Source organism: Cheilinus undulatus, linkage group 12 (assembly GCF_018320785.1).
Source record: "Cheilinus undulatus linkage group 12, ASM1832078v1, whole genome shotgun sequence".
NCBI lineage: Eukaryota > Metazoa > Chordata > Actinopteri > Labriformes > Labridae > Cheilinus > Cheilinus undulatus.
In genome coordinates this window covers 11,711,252-11,724,485 of record NC_054876.1, presented here as the reverse complement: position 1 = coordinate 11,724,485, position 13,234 = coordinate 11,711,252, and the positions used below count along the sequence as shown (strand labels likewise).

Sequence of the window (13,234 nt, the reverse complement as noted above, 5' to 3'; positions counted from 1 at the left end):
AATGTTTCTGTGCTGAAATGTTGCTGGTGTGGTTGTGCGATTAAACAGCACAATTGGCAGTAATTTGAAAACAAGACTTACTCAGTATTGGATACCTAGGACTTCGATTTTTTGTTTTGGTATCCAAACAGGTATACATATTGGCTTTTTACTGGTATCTTATCAAAGTTTAACATTCTTGTATCTTGACAACCCTATGTTTGAAAAGGAAAATATCACTAAATACTTGTTCTAAAATTGCTTTAAATTGCTCTGAGTGCTGATGTGACTTGTCCTGTGTTTCAGCTGGAGTGCTCAGAGGAGCTGGGTGACCTGGTGAAGGCAGTGGACCCCACCTTGGCTCTTAGTGTCTACCTGCGAGCAAACGTTCCCAACAAAGTCATCCAGTGCTTTGCAGAGACTGGTCAGTTCCCAAAGATCGTCCTGTATGCCAAGAAGGTAAGTCCATCCTACTGCCATGATATTAGAGCCCCTACATAGATTAGTCACTCAAAATGAAATGCATTTAACAATGAGTAAACACGCTGTAAGAAATGCATTTAAAACAGAATTTTGTAATGACTCTTTTTAAGATCAATTTCTGGTTAACTACAGTGTAATGCAAAGCATTAGCCCATTGAACTCTGATGCAAGTCTATCATTGCCGAAACTGGTACTTCTGTGTTTTTGATGGAATTCCATGGAGTATCTTGAGATGTTTCGGTCTCAGAATAAGTACAAACAAAAGCTTATCACAGTTATGCTTTTGCTATTATGCACTTTATTATACATCATTTTAAACATAGATATGTACATAGTTATCCACCTCTGAAGTAGCCATGACATTAAATCATAAAATAAAAAAATGAAAATAAGATCTCAAGACATTATAATTCAGATTCACGGTAGAGTTAATGAGGGTCAGACAAGTGTTTAAAGTGTATGGCATCTGTTGTTTTTATTTACTTTCTAGGTGGGCTACACTCCAGACTGGATCTTTCTGCTTAGGAATGTGATGCGCATCAATCCAGAACAAGGCTTGCAGTTTGCCCAGATGCTGGTGCAGGATGAAGAGCCACTGGCTGACATCACACAGGTCAGAGGAGGGAGGAGGGATTTTGCGGGTGGATTTTCTGTAATAGTCTTTTGTATTGTCAGATAAGCTCAGTAGGAGTTTAGACGTCAACTTTTTCCCTTTGGTTTAGACTGGGTTGCTTATAAAGGCGGTGAAATGTTGATAAAGTTAGTGACACTTGGCTATTTTTTAAAACCTAAGCATTTTGACTCGTCCTAAATGTAAAATCAACAAGTCAACCCCGAAATTTCCTTTAAATTTGACAGAGCATGAGTCACATGATATTTCAACATGTGTGAACCTCGGCTTTCCTGTAGTGTAAAGGAAATCTAGTTCTTCCTCTGCGTCCTGCCTCTGCAGACACTCTGCACTGCGAATGTCAACTGCTGACACAGCTCTCTGTGCTGCTGAAAGTGCTTTACTGGCAGAGAACAAGAGTTTTTAGGGTAAAACATTTTGTATCAGCGACTCTCTTTTATCTGTGCAAGTGGAAATGGGCTGTTTTCAGCCAACTTACACTTGTCATAGCGGTTCACTTTAAAGCAGTGTAAAATACAAATGAAGTACTCTTATATCTTTCACTATTAAAGGGCCTTTGTGTCCTCTGTAGTATCACTTTGTTTTGTTCAGAGGTTTCAGCAGCTACAAGCATGGACTCCTGCCTCAATGAGTTAAATTTCTCACCTATATGTCTCTGGATCTGTACAGATTGTGGATGTGTTTATGGAGTACAACCTGATCCAGCAGTGCACCTCCTTCCTCCTGGATGCTTTGAAGAACAACAGACCCTCAGAGGGACCTCTGCAGACTCGCCTGCTGGAGATGAACCTCATGCATGCTCCACAGGTCAACACATCAACACTTAACTAAGTGTATCCTCTTAGTAAAGCTGGGATTCATTTTTCTTAACTTTTTTATTGCACTTTGTCATGGATGCAGGTTGCTGATGCAATCTTGGGCAACCAGATGTTCACCAACTACGACCGTGCCCACATCGCCCAGCTGTGTGAGAAGGCAGGACTTCTGCAAAGAGCTCTGGAGCACTACACCGATCTGTACGACATCAAGCGTGCAGTCGTGCACACACACCTGCTCAACCCAGAGGTAGGCTTTCAAGTGAAAAGAATTTCAAGCTAGATGCTTCTTGTCAGAGTTTCATTTATTGCAAATTTTTACTTGAATCCCATTGCAAATGTTGCACAGTCTCTGATTTAGATATTTTCTTGTTCCCCCTGCAGTGGCTGGTGAACTTCTTCGGCTCTCTGTCTGTGGAGGACTCCCTTGAGTGCCTCCGGGCGATGCTGTCAGCAAACATCCGCCAGAACCTGCAGATCTGCGTCCAGGTGGCCTCCAAGTACCATGAACAGCTCACCACACAGGCTCTCACTGAGCTTTTTGAGTCCTTCAAAAGTTTTGAAGGTGAGATCCCAAACCATACTTATAGCCCTTTTATAGTCCTCTGACTACTCAGCATGGTCAAAAAATTAACTTTTTCACGTACCCGCTGCAGTGGCTAGTCTACCAGTCACTCACTTAATTTACCAGCCACTTTATTTTAACAAACAGCATATGGTAATGAGGTGTAGTACAATGGTCTATGCAGGTAGTATATAGGTCCTATGCTGTTTGATACATTGAAATGTTTCAAATCTTGCAGACAGTCCTTGCTGCCCTGCTCATAAACAGAAAAAAGCTTTTCTTTTTGGTATTTTGAGGCTGGTTAGAGTTTCCAGTGCAGTCAGTCTGGTCCTAAAACACAGATTAACTGCAACTAAACCTCAACTGAGAGGGAATAACCAGATAACCAATTTATTTTTATGAGCTGTTATTTTGTAGTCACATATAATAAAGCTATTTCCACATGTCCCATGTTGAAAGACTGCAGGATGTTTTTAGAACTACTTAGGCATGTACAGGACAAGATCAGCAAGAGAATAGATGTACAATCTTTTCTGCAGGGCTTACCAAAATTAACACAAGCTAGGAGTTTATTGTGTTAATGTTAACTTTAGGTTTAGGGCTCTTTGGTCAGTAAGGGTGTAGGTCTTCTCGTCTCTGTTATAAGGTCAGTAGTTTTTTTACACACCGGGTCTGTCGTTTTTGGATCTGTAATCTGAAAAAAGTGTCATGTTTTGCATATTAAGTTTGTTGCGTTTTTATTTGCCTTTATTTTCTGTCACTGTGCAAATTCGTTGAATTGTTTCATATTGCGAGCCTGTGGCTCTGTCACTCCTTTAGAATCCTGCTGGATACATCCATCCTGACAGAGAGCTTAATACATCACCAGCTCATGCGTCAAAGCCATGAGCCTAGTTGTAGAGATGTAGAGAACAACTTTTCTTAATTCAGTCTGTTATGACCTGTGAGTTCGCTACAAATGTCTGCCTTTATGTTATATTTCCATGGTTGATATCCACATGATACATGGGCAAACTACAGTGTCGTAGTGAGTATTCAGTGCAAGAGAGAGGGGAGGGGTCAGGAGGGGAGGAGTGAGCAAAAGAGGATGAAGCAGCAAGCGCTGATCTTAAGTAGAAAGCTGGATCCACAATTTACTTAAACAAAATCACTCTGTTATTCTACTTTTATTTATGTGCCCCAATGGCTGTTAGGTTTAGAAAATTCACCTGGCGCGGCTCAAAAATTCCCTTCTTTGGACTGAATAATACGACAGCATTAGAACATAAATGCACTGTCTGGTAACAAAGAACTTAAGTTTTCTGTAGTGACAAAATAGTAATAAATGTTTTTTTTGTTTGTTTGTTTTTATGTATTTGGTCAAGAGAGATATCACAATTCATGAGGGCTAAGCCAGGGCAGTTACTTTTACTATATTATATTATATAAAGACACTCATTCAATAAACTCATAACAATCATTGAAAGAAAACCCAACTAAGACAACCCTTCAAAGTTTATTTTGTGTTAAATTGGTAGAAAAAATCTTAAATTTCTATGTCCAGGTTATAAATTAGATTGGTATCTGACTTCTCCTGTAGTATTACTCATGCAGCTGTCACACTCTACCCCCCTGCTTCTGAACTCAGATAAATGTCTCTAACTATCAGCGAGACAAGTAGGCCAGAGCAGAGCCAGGACAATCAATAGACTGTAGAGAACCCCTGGAGTAAAATAAGTTCAGCTCTGGTACTACCACAGTAATTATGAAATCAAGTTTAGTAGGCCCCCTCGGGGGAGAAAAAAGGTAGTGTTTGACTTTTAGATATATATTTTCAGTTTTTATCTGGATGAAACAATGCTGACATTTGAGTGAACAGTCTATGTCACTGTCTGTGTCTCTCAGGTCTGTTCTACTTCCTGGGCTCTATCGTAAACTTCAGTCAGGACCCAGAAGTTCACTTCAAATACATCCAGGCCGCCTGCAAGACGGGCCAGATCAAAGAGGTTGAGAGGATCTGCAGAGAGAGTAACTGCTACGACCCTGAGCGTGTCAAGAACTTCCTCAAGGTAAAGCTGCAGGGACAGCGGAAAAGATCAGACTCTGACAGCTCTTTAATTTCTTTCCTTTCTTCAATTGTGTCACTCTCCTTCACACTCTTTATTGCTTTGGTCCTCATCCACTCTTGCTGTTGTCATCTTTAAGTCTTGCCTGATTTGTAGAAGCTTTTTCAGTGTTTTACATCATCTTTATCCTGAGGCAAAACTTTCAAGCATTGCTATTTTTGAATTTCAAATCTGCTTTAGTTAATATTGCTAGCATCTTTTTTTTTTTCCTGGTCTTAAAAATGTTTCTTAATTTTCCAAAAATTTTGGCCCATTAGTAAATTAAATACAAAACTGTCACTAGAAGGTCCCAAATAATTTCCTGTATTGGTTTTAAATGTTAAAAACAAACATCCTGATGGGAGTCAATTATCTTTTGTGCTTTTCCTCTTTTGTCTTTGGATTGGCAGGACATGTATCAGGTAAATTAACCCCTCCCCATGGTGCAGGACATCCCTTTTCTTTTCTGACTTTCATCCCTCCCCTTTAACTTCAGGCCCAGGATTGAAACTGGGATTTGTATGGAGGCGTATATGTTAATATACCACAATCCATACAGCTCTCTGAGCGTACTGTAGCTCTAATCATTTAGTGGATGTTTTGTGTAAAAATGCAGTTAATGGTGAACCAGTTGTACGTCATACTAGAGGATGCTTAAGGTGTTTGTGTGTTAAATGTGTAGTCCCATTTTAGGAGCCTGTAGTCAGTGCAGCATGTTTTTGGATGTTTTCAATGAGGTGCACAATCCCAGTTTGTTAATCCTGTATGAGTGTGGATGGCAGCATCGTGTCACCACACCTGTAAAATCATTGTGACACAGAGGAGTAGTAGTCAGGGCTGTCTGTTGTCTACCTGGAAACTAAGGTAGGAAAGCTATGTTATATAGAGGTCTTTTGTTTTGTGGTTCTTCTGTGAAACACTAATATTCAATGTGACATTGTTTTAGTGACAAACCTTTTATTTTCCCTTGCTTGATATTGTAATAACTGTGGGATATTTTAACCACATAGGGAAGGTTGAATGTAAAGACTGAAAATGATATTTTCAATTTCATTTTCAGTTACTTTCATAAATGTCTCACATTGCACACAGGTCACCAAACATCAACAACAAGGGGTGTCAATATGTATTTTCCAAAATCCAAAAATTGATTGAAATGGGATTTGAACTTTGATCAGGGCAATAGAAAATAAGATTGCTGTCCCCATATGTAAAGTCTTTATCCTCACTTAGTCATGCTCAAGACCCAGTAGTCTAACTTTTGCATTTACAAAATAATATTCTTTTGTTCTTCAAAAAGACTATCTTCTTGCAAAGCTGGTTGAATGGCTTATTAATACAGCTGTTTTCACTGTTTACATGTAGCTGTACATATATAACCCCAGCACTTTAACCCCTTAAGACCGATGTTGTCGTATGCAACTAGAAGAGACAGATTACTTAAAGTTAAAAAAACTTTTGAACCATAAATCGTTGCCACTGACTTTTTCCCCCACAGTGTGCTGTTATACTGTTCTAATAGTGCTGTCCACGCCTTCATAGCTCTTACAGTGGCTTTCCTGTCAAGTTTGAACTTGGATTACTTTCCAAGATTTTTAAAGATTAAATCCACACTAGTAGCTCTAGTATTTAACATCTTTATTTATCCACTTTAAATCAATTTATTGCGTTAATGCTATCCACCATATTGCTTTGTCATCTGAGCTATGACAACCAATGGCAGGCTGTCCCATCATCGCATCATACTTTGCCAAAGTGAACGTTACTCTCAGATCATGCAGGAGGCGGCCTGAACCGCTCATAATGGATAGAGAGAGAGGCAGAGCCTGTGATGTGGCCCTCTGTGTCCCTGCAGACAGTCACTGATTTGAAAAATGGCACAAAAGGAGCCAACACAAAAAGGTTTTTTTTGTTTTGTTTTTTTTTGGGGGGGGGGTTGTAAGTATGAATATTTTATAGTCTCTTATTCCACTGAGTGGTACTTTTCTTTCCCCTTTTTTGTCCCCAAGAGATTGGAGAACAAGTTTGTACCAAGAAAGTCTGTGTCATTGTTTAAAGTGTGTCACACATTAAATATCTGAATTTTATTTCTAGTTTAGTTTTTTCTTTTGTCTTTAGCCCAGTAACTTTAGTAAAACTCAAGTGACATAACTACAGCACATATGTTCTTAAACTCAGGTTTTCCTGGAAGAAAAAAGATAAGAGCTTGACTGTGCTCATATTTTACATGTTTTTAAAACAGAAATGAAAGGCTACATTTGTAGGTTAAAATTACAGTGGCTGTGCCCAGACCCCTTACTTTTATCAGGGTATCCGCGGGGTCTTAAAACGTCTTCAGGTCTAAAATCCAATAATTTGAATTTAAGGCCTTAAAATGTCTAAAATTCTGTTAAAATCTCATAAAACGTCTTACATGCGATTTTTAAAGGTCTTAAAAATGTATTATTAATGTATTATTGTAACCGAATTGCGGACGGAATCATGGAATTGGCCAATAATCACGGAATTTACAATTTATTGTGGAAATTAAATGAATTTGACTGAAATGCTGTGTTTTTTTAGAAAGAGGAACGTATATCTGAGGAATATGTCCCCGGGGGAACACTTAAGCGGGGCACAACTTGTCCCTCACTCACCCCGCCCCCTCCTAAACAATAACAGCATGTCAGAGCAGCTGCACGAAACACCGACAAACATCAGGTAGCCCCTTACGAGCCACTACTGTGGGACTTGATGTTGCACCTTCAAGAAAACTCATCCATGCTTCCAGTTATTTTACCTCACCACACCACCTGAGCGGTATGTCTCACCTCACGCGAGGCACACCGCTCACCCCTCAGAGGCTCAAAATCAAATCGGACGGACTCGAGATTTTATGAAGTCCTGTAGTCTAAATGACGTTGAATTCGAGTAACAGTTAGCTTAATAATTCATCCCGTAGATACTGTAGTTACATGTGGTTGCTTAACAAGCCAACACGTGTCTGTATTAACGTAGTGCTCTGGTATGAGGCAGACGGACAGCCAGCGAGGATGGAGAGAGATGAGGAGAGAACCGTTACAGCCAGGAGTAAAACAATGCAGCATCAAACTGCATGGACTGTTACAGACTATGAGAGTAAACAAGTTTAGGTAACGTGTTTACTTTTAACCATTTAACTTTAATGCGACCTTCTTATTAAGTTACTATCACTGTCTGTGATGAGAGAACAGAAGGATTTCTTCATTTGCATTATAAACATCAGTTAGGATGTGATTATACATGTGAATGTGTCTTGAAATGTTGGAAATATCTGACTATTACACTGGTTATGATTATTTATATCAGGGTTATCCAAACAACGGCTCCTGGGCCAACTGTGGTCCTTATTCAATAAATTTAAGGTTATTTCTATTTAATTGGTGAACATTTGATTTGTTTACATAAACAAGACACTCTTTTTTATGGTAAAATTTGTGGAAAGGTTAAAAAATGAAATTCCAAAAAACATTAAAACAGAAAAAACTGAATTTGGCAAAAAATAAAACAGATTTCATAGGGCCCTATATATACATTGCAAGTAATTCTGGGCCTCCAATTCCCCTTCATGTCTTTTTAAATTTTTTGCCAGTATGGATGTGAGATGGGTCTTAAATTGTGTTTATTATGGTCTTAAAAAGTCTTAAAGTTTTAAATTTGACTTGTTGAAACCTGCAGAGACCCTCTTTTATGCTACTGAGTACTAATTATATTACTGGAGCCGGTTCAGCTCACTTGGTAGAACAGGTGCCCATATACTGAGGCTATAGTCCTCTGTGCACTAATCGCAGGATCGATTCCTGATCCTGGCGCATTTGGTCCAAAAAGCCATAAAAACGGGACATCACAATAAGTAACTTGTACGATCCAAATTTATACTACCAAATTTTGTGTAGGTGAGAAATCCTCTAATGTGTACTAGATCTAGATATTTTAGTATGAAATGGGAGCCCTATGGTGCAATATGGCGCTAAGCATAGCAGAGCCAAAAGGCAGCAGAAGAATAAAAGTAACCATGCTGAAACACATTTGAAATTTTGTTAAATAATGTTTGAATAGCTGATGCAGCTTCATCTAAAATGAACTCATGTTTTTCGTTGAAGAACTCTATTTCCCACTAGCTTGTTGCTAGCTTAGCAATGCAGCACAGACTTGAAATATGTAAACAAAATAATTCGAGTAGTAAAGTAATGACATAAAATAAAACATTAAATACAGCAAACTTACCATTATTTTAGTATGCAGAATAATGTTTTCGTATGTGGAAGTAGTTGTATGTAGTATGCAGTTTTGTACACACAGACGGTGTTTTTCATATGGGCTGGAGCAATATTTGAAATTTTTACTTTTTAATAGATATCGAAGTCTAAGAAAAAGATTGGCTTCAAACTGAAAACAGAATTATGATTTTATAGTCAAAGGTCAATTAAAATTTTGATTTTGAAGAATCATGACACCCCTACCAACAATACAGTCATGCCTGCAGCTGAGTCAGATCAGAGCTGTGGTATGAGATCAACCTTGGAGCATCACATTGTTGGTTGATGTTTTGTGGCTTGTATGAAGATGGGTTTTGGTTTATCTTTCTCAACATGGCATCCTTTGTTTGTTACCAACAGGAAGCCAAACTCACCGACCAGCTGCCACTCATCATCGTCTGCGACCGTTTCGACTTCGTCCACGACCTGGTGCTCTACCTTTACCGCAACAACCTGCAGAAGTACATTGAGATCTATGTTCAGAAGGTGAGACTTCAAGGAGAACACATCACTACATTTCTACTGCATCATGATTTCAAGGATTACTAATGAGGGGTTTCATTCTCAGGTGAATCCAAGCCGTCTGCCTGTTGTGGTCGGTGGTCTCTTGGATGTGGACTGCTCAGAAGACGTCATTAAGAGTCTGATCCTGGTGGTGAGGGGACAGTTCTCCACTGATGAGCTGGTCGCTGAGGTGGAAAAGAGGAACAGGTACTGTCCCATTCGTTTTTTTTCCCCCAACACTTCTACAGTTTTGTTCTCCACAGAAATGGTATGCTTTGTCTTTTCCAATAACAATTTAAACCAATTTTTATTTATTTATTTAGTTATTTTTAGAAAACATTGCCTTTATTTTATTGTCAGTCAACAAAGGACACTGTTTTTCCTCAATTACTGATCCTGGCCTTTATCTAAAAAGCAGAAGTTTCTCTGTTTCCGCAGAGAAATTATGAGTGCCATTTCAAATTTATACACCCTTGTATTTTAGTGTTAGGTCTATTTTGGCTCTTCCTTTATTTGTTCTTGATGGCTACATTATCAGCTGTTTCTCGGGGCCAGCTATTACTTTAGGAATTATGGTTCATGTACTAAACGTTATTTAGCAGAGCAAAACGATCCAATGGCAGTTTTAACATTACAGCAATGGTGAATTGCGTTTTAAAAATGTTCTTTGGAAGTTTTAAGTTACAGTAATCTCTCAGTATGGGCGCTGACACCATTTTTCCTCTTGCAGACTGAAGCTGCTGCTTCCCTGGCTCGAGTCTCGTATCCATGAAGGCTGTGAGGAGCCTGCTACCCACAATGCTCTGGCCAAGATCTACATTGACAGCAACAACAACCCAGAGCGCTTCCTGAGGGAGAACCCGTACTACGACAGCCGTGTGGTGGGAAAATACTGCGAGAAGAGAGACCCCCACCTGGCCTGTGTGGCCTACGAGAGAGGACAGTGTGACCAGGAGCTCATCAATGTGAGGAGAACATTTAAAATCAACCATAGTCCTTGTGTTTATTTAAATATCTCTTTCATATTCTTACTCATATTTGATTTAGCTTGTTAATGTAGGAATTTCAATTCTTTTTTTTCTTTTTTTTTTTTTTTCAGGTCTGCAATGAGAACTCCCTGTTCAAGAGCTTGTCCCGCTACCTGGTCCGCCGCAAAGACCCCGACCTGTGGGCCAGTGTGCTGCTGGAGAGCAACCCTTTCAGACGACCACTCATTGACCAGGTAATGTATGATACATAGAATAAGTCTAATCTTAGTTCATACAACTGCCTGGTGCTATTTTAACCTTCTCATTTTTCCACCAGGTTGTGCAGACCGCCCTCTCAGAGACCCAGGACCCAGAGGAGGTGTCCGTCACAGTCAAGGCCTTCATGACTGCAGACCTGCCCAACGAGCTCATTGAGCTGCTGGAGAAGATCGTGCTGGACAACTCCGTCTTCAGTGAACACAGGTGCGTAACGGGAACATGTTTGTTTTCTTTGTCCTCATCATGTGAGAGCAAACTCTAAAGTGTACCTTTTACCTGCTTTTTTATTTCAATGGACATTTCAAAGTACTGCACTGAAACTTCTTCTACTTCTCTGTCACAGAAATCTGCAGAACCTGCTGATCCTGACGGCCATCAAAGCCGACCGTACTCGTGTGATGGAGTATATCAGCAGGCTGGACAACTATGACGCTCCTGACATTGCTAACATCGCCATCAGCAACGAGCTCTTTGAGGAGGCCTTCGCCATCTTCAAGAAGTTTGACGTCAACACCTCAGCAGTGCAGGTCCGTCATTACCTAAAAAAAACAGCCTTAGTAATACCATTGTCTGAAGAAATATTGATCATCAGTGTTTTTTCCTCCTTAGGTGCTGATCGAGCACATTGGAAACCTGGACAGGGCCTATGAGTTTGCAGAGCGCTGCAATGAGCCGGCTGTGTGGAGCCAGCTGGCGAAGGCTCAGCTGCAGAAAGAGCTGGTCAAAGAGGCCATCGACTCCTACATCAAAGCTGACGATCCCTCTGCGTACATGGAGGTGGTGCAGGCTGCTGATAAGAGCGGTAAGGACACCAGTTATGTGAAAAGGTGGCTGAAAAACAAGACACTTGGTTGGAGTTTTACAGGAGATTTAGTCCTGTCATCAAGGTTACTTTCAAAATAAAATGCTGTTTAAAGTTACTTTTAGGCAGTTTGTTCTTATCTTGTCAGTTCAGCACAAACATTCTTTTTAGACTATTAGGTTCTCAACCAGATTGAATATTTTGTTCAGCTGGTGAGCTTATGCTAACTGGAAGTCCTCGTATCCCTGTATGAGAGGCAGAAAAACACCAGATTCAAATACTCAACTGCTTAGGCTTGGGGTCTTATCTGTTTTAATAAGTGGGTATTTTTATTGGAGCAGAGGACGAGACCTCTGTGGATAATTCAGCTTTCCTTATAGTCCCTATGAATTGGATAGGAAACTTCATTCTGCTGGACATGCAAAAGACCAAATGCTGTTTTTTCAAGACAGTGTAAAAGTAAAAAAAAAAACAAGTAGAAACAAAATAGATGGAAATGATAGACAACAGTGCAACTTGTAAATGCAAATAACTAACGATTCCTAATAGATAAACAAGCTGAGCCCCTCTAAACAGGATAAAAGCAGCAAAGTGCAGAGCCTTGTCAATTTTAAACTTTAGTTTTTCGAAATACTTCTATCTGTTTGCTCTGAAAGATAAGAACTTGTGGAATCACTATAAAAGCTTCTTTGCAGATGAAAATTAGACATTTTTGGCATTAAGTCTAACCTTTCTGGAGATATTTGAATGACAAACTACACTTTTTTTGGACCCGTCTTTTGCAGTATGTGGAAAGTCATAGTGACTTGAAGTGTTTATGGCATTTTTGTTCTTTTAATACCAGTGAACCAAAGCATCTGGCACCGCATAGAGGGCAAAGAATACCAGCTGACTCATTGTAAGCTGATTAATCAGTGCAAACAGAAAGCTATTAGTTATTTGGCCAGTTCAGCTTCGATTAAAAGCGATCAATATGCAGCACATCAGCTCTGTTGTTGAGTTTGAGTTTTGTCCTCTGGGGTTACTCAGTGATTGTTGCAGCTAGAGCAGTAATACATTATTGGAAATGCACAGTTAGGCAGCATTAGGAGTAAAATATCATCTGCCAGGATGCTTTTGATTTAAAAAAAAAAAAAAAAAATGGGGAATGCAATCAAACAAAATCATAGTAACCGTCTTAATGATTACAAATGGTTGCATCGATATTATCTAAAAAGCTGAAAACATGACTGGACAATGTTAAATCAAAACTAGAATTTTTTAAAAAACAAAAAAAGAACAAGGAGAAAATAATACAACCTCTTTTGCACTACCTTTATTTGTACAGTACAACATTCACACAAGGGTCAATGCCATGTTTCCTATTTTCTTTTATTCTTGACTCGTTTCCCATCATTGCTTGAGCTGAAATGGTGGCAAAGTCATGCCAGAAGAGTTTGATGTCTTGTTCTGTATCATTTTTGGCTTATAAATGATCAAATTATGACATTTATCTAGATAAATAAAATGTTCCTCCATAGTAAGAAATATATAATGTTCAGACTGAATGCCACTTCTCCTACGAAAAAAAAATAATTACTTTTTAATAAAGTACACTTTAACATTTGTGTCCATGTGTTTCAGGAAATTGGGAGGACCTGGTGAAGTTCCTTCAGATGGCTCGTAAGAAGGCCCGTGAGTCCTACGTGGAGACAGAGCTCATCTTTGCCTTGGCTAAAACTAACCGTTTGGCTGAGCTGGAGGAGTTCATCAATGGGCCAAACAACGCTCACATCCAGCAGGTCAGCCATTGCTCTCACACAACCATTCTATGATTAACCTGTGTAGTCAGAATTTTAAATATGATA

General features: G+C 39.4%; 1 protein-coding gene across 2 annotated transcripts in view; it reads left to right on the top strand.

Annotated features, from left to right (window-relative positions):
* The window catches only part of cltca (clathrin, heavy chain a (Hc)), a 51,323-nt gene that overhangs the window by 30,486 nt on the left and 7,603 nt on the right, over nucleotides 1–13,234 (top strand). For both annotated transcript variants that reach the window (XM_041801732.1, XM_041801731.1), the window contains 14 exons: nucleotides 286–438; nucleotides 953–1,075; nucleotides 1,763–1,900; nucleotides 1,994–2,158; nucleotides 2,293–2,473; nucleotides 4,358–4,521; nucleotides 9,195–9,320; nucleotides 9,403–9,545; nucleotides 10,069–10,303; nucleotides 10,438–10,560; nucleotides 10,644–10,789; nucleotides 10,929–11,112; nucleotides 11,195–11,387; nucleotides 13,011–13,168. In XM_041801732.1, the coding sequence (XP_041657666.1) occupies nucleotides 286–438; nucleotides 953–1,075; nucleotides 1,763–1,900; nucleotides 1,994–2,158; nucleotides 2,293–2,473; nucleotides 4,358–4,521; nucleotides 9,195–9,320; nucleotides 9,403–9,545; nucleotides 10,069–10,303; nucleotides 10,438–10,560; nucleotides 10,644–10,789; nucleotides 10,929–11,112; nucleotides 11,195–11,387; nucleotides 13,011–13,168 (2,232 nt within the window). The remainder of the gene's footprint in view (nucleotides 1–285; nucleotides 439–952; nucleotides 1,076–1,762; nucleotides 1,901–1,993; nucleotides 2,159–2,292; nucleotides 2,474–4,357; nucleotides 4,522–9,194; nucleotides 9,321–9,402; nucleotides 9,546–10,068; nucleotides 10,304–10,437; nucleotides 10,561–10,643; nucleotides 10,790–10,928; nucleotides 11,113–11,194; nucleotides 11,388–13,010; nucleotides 13,169–13,234) is intronic.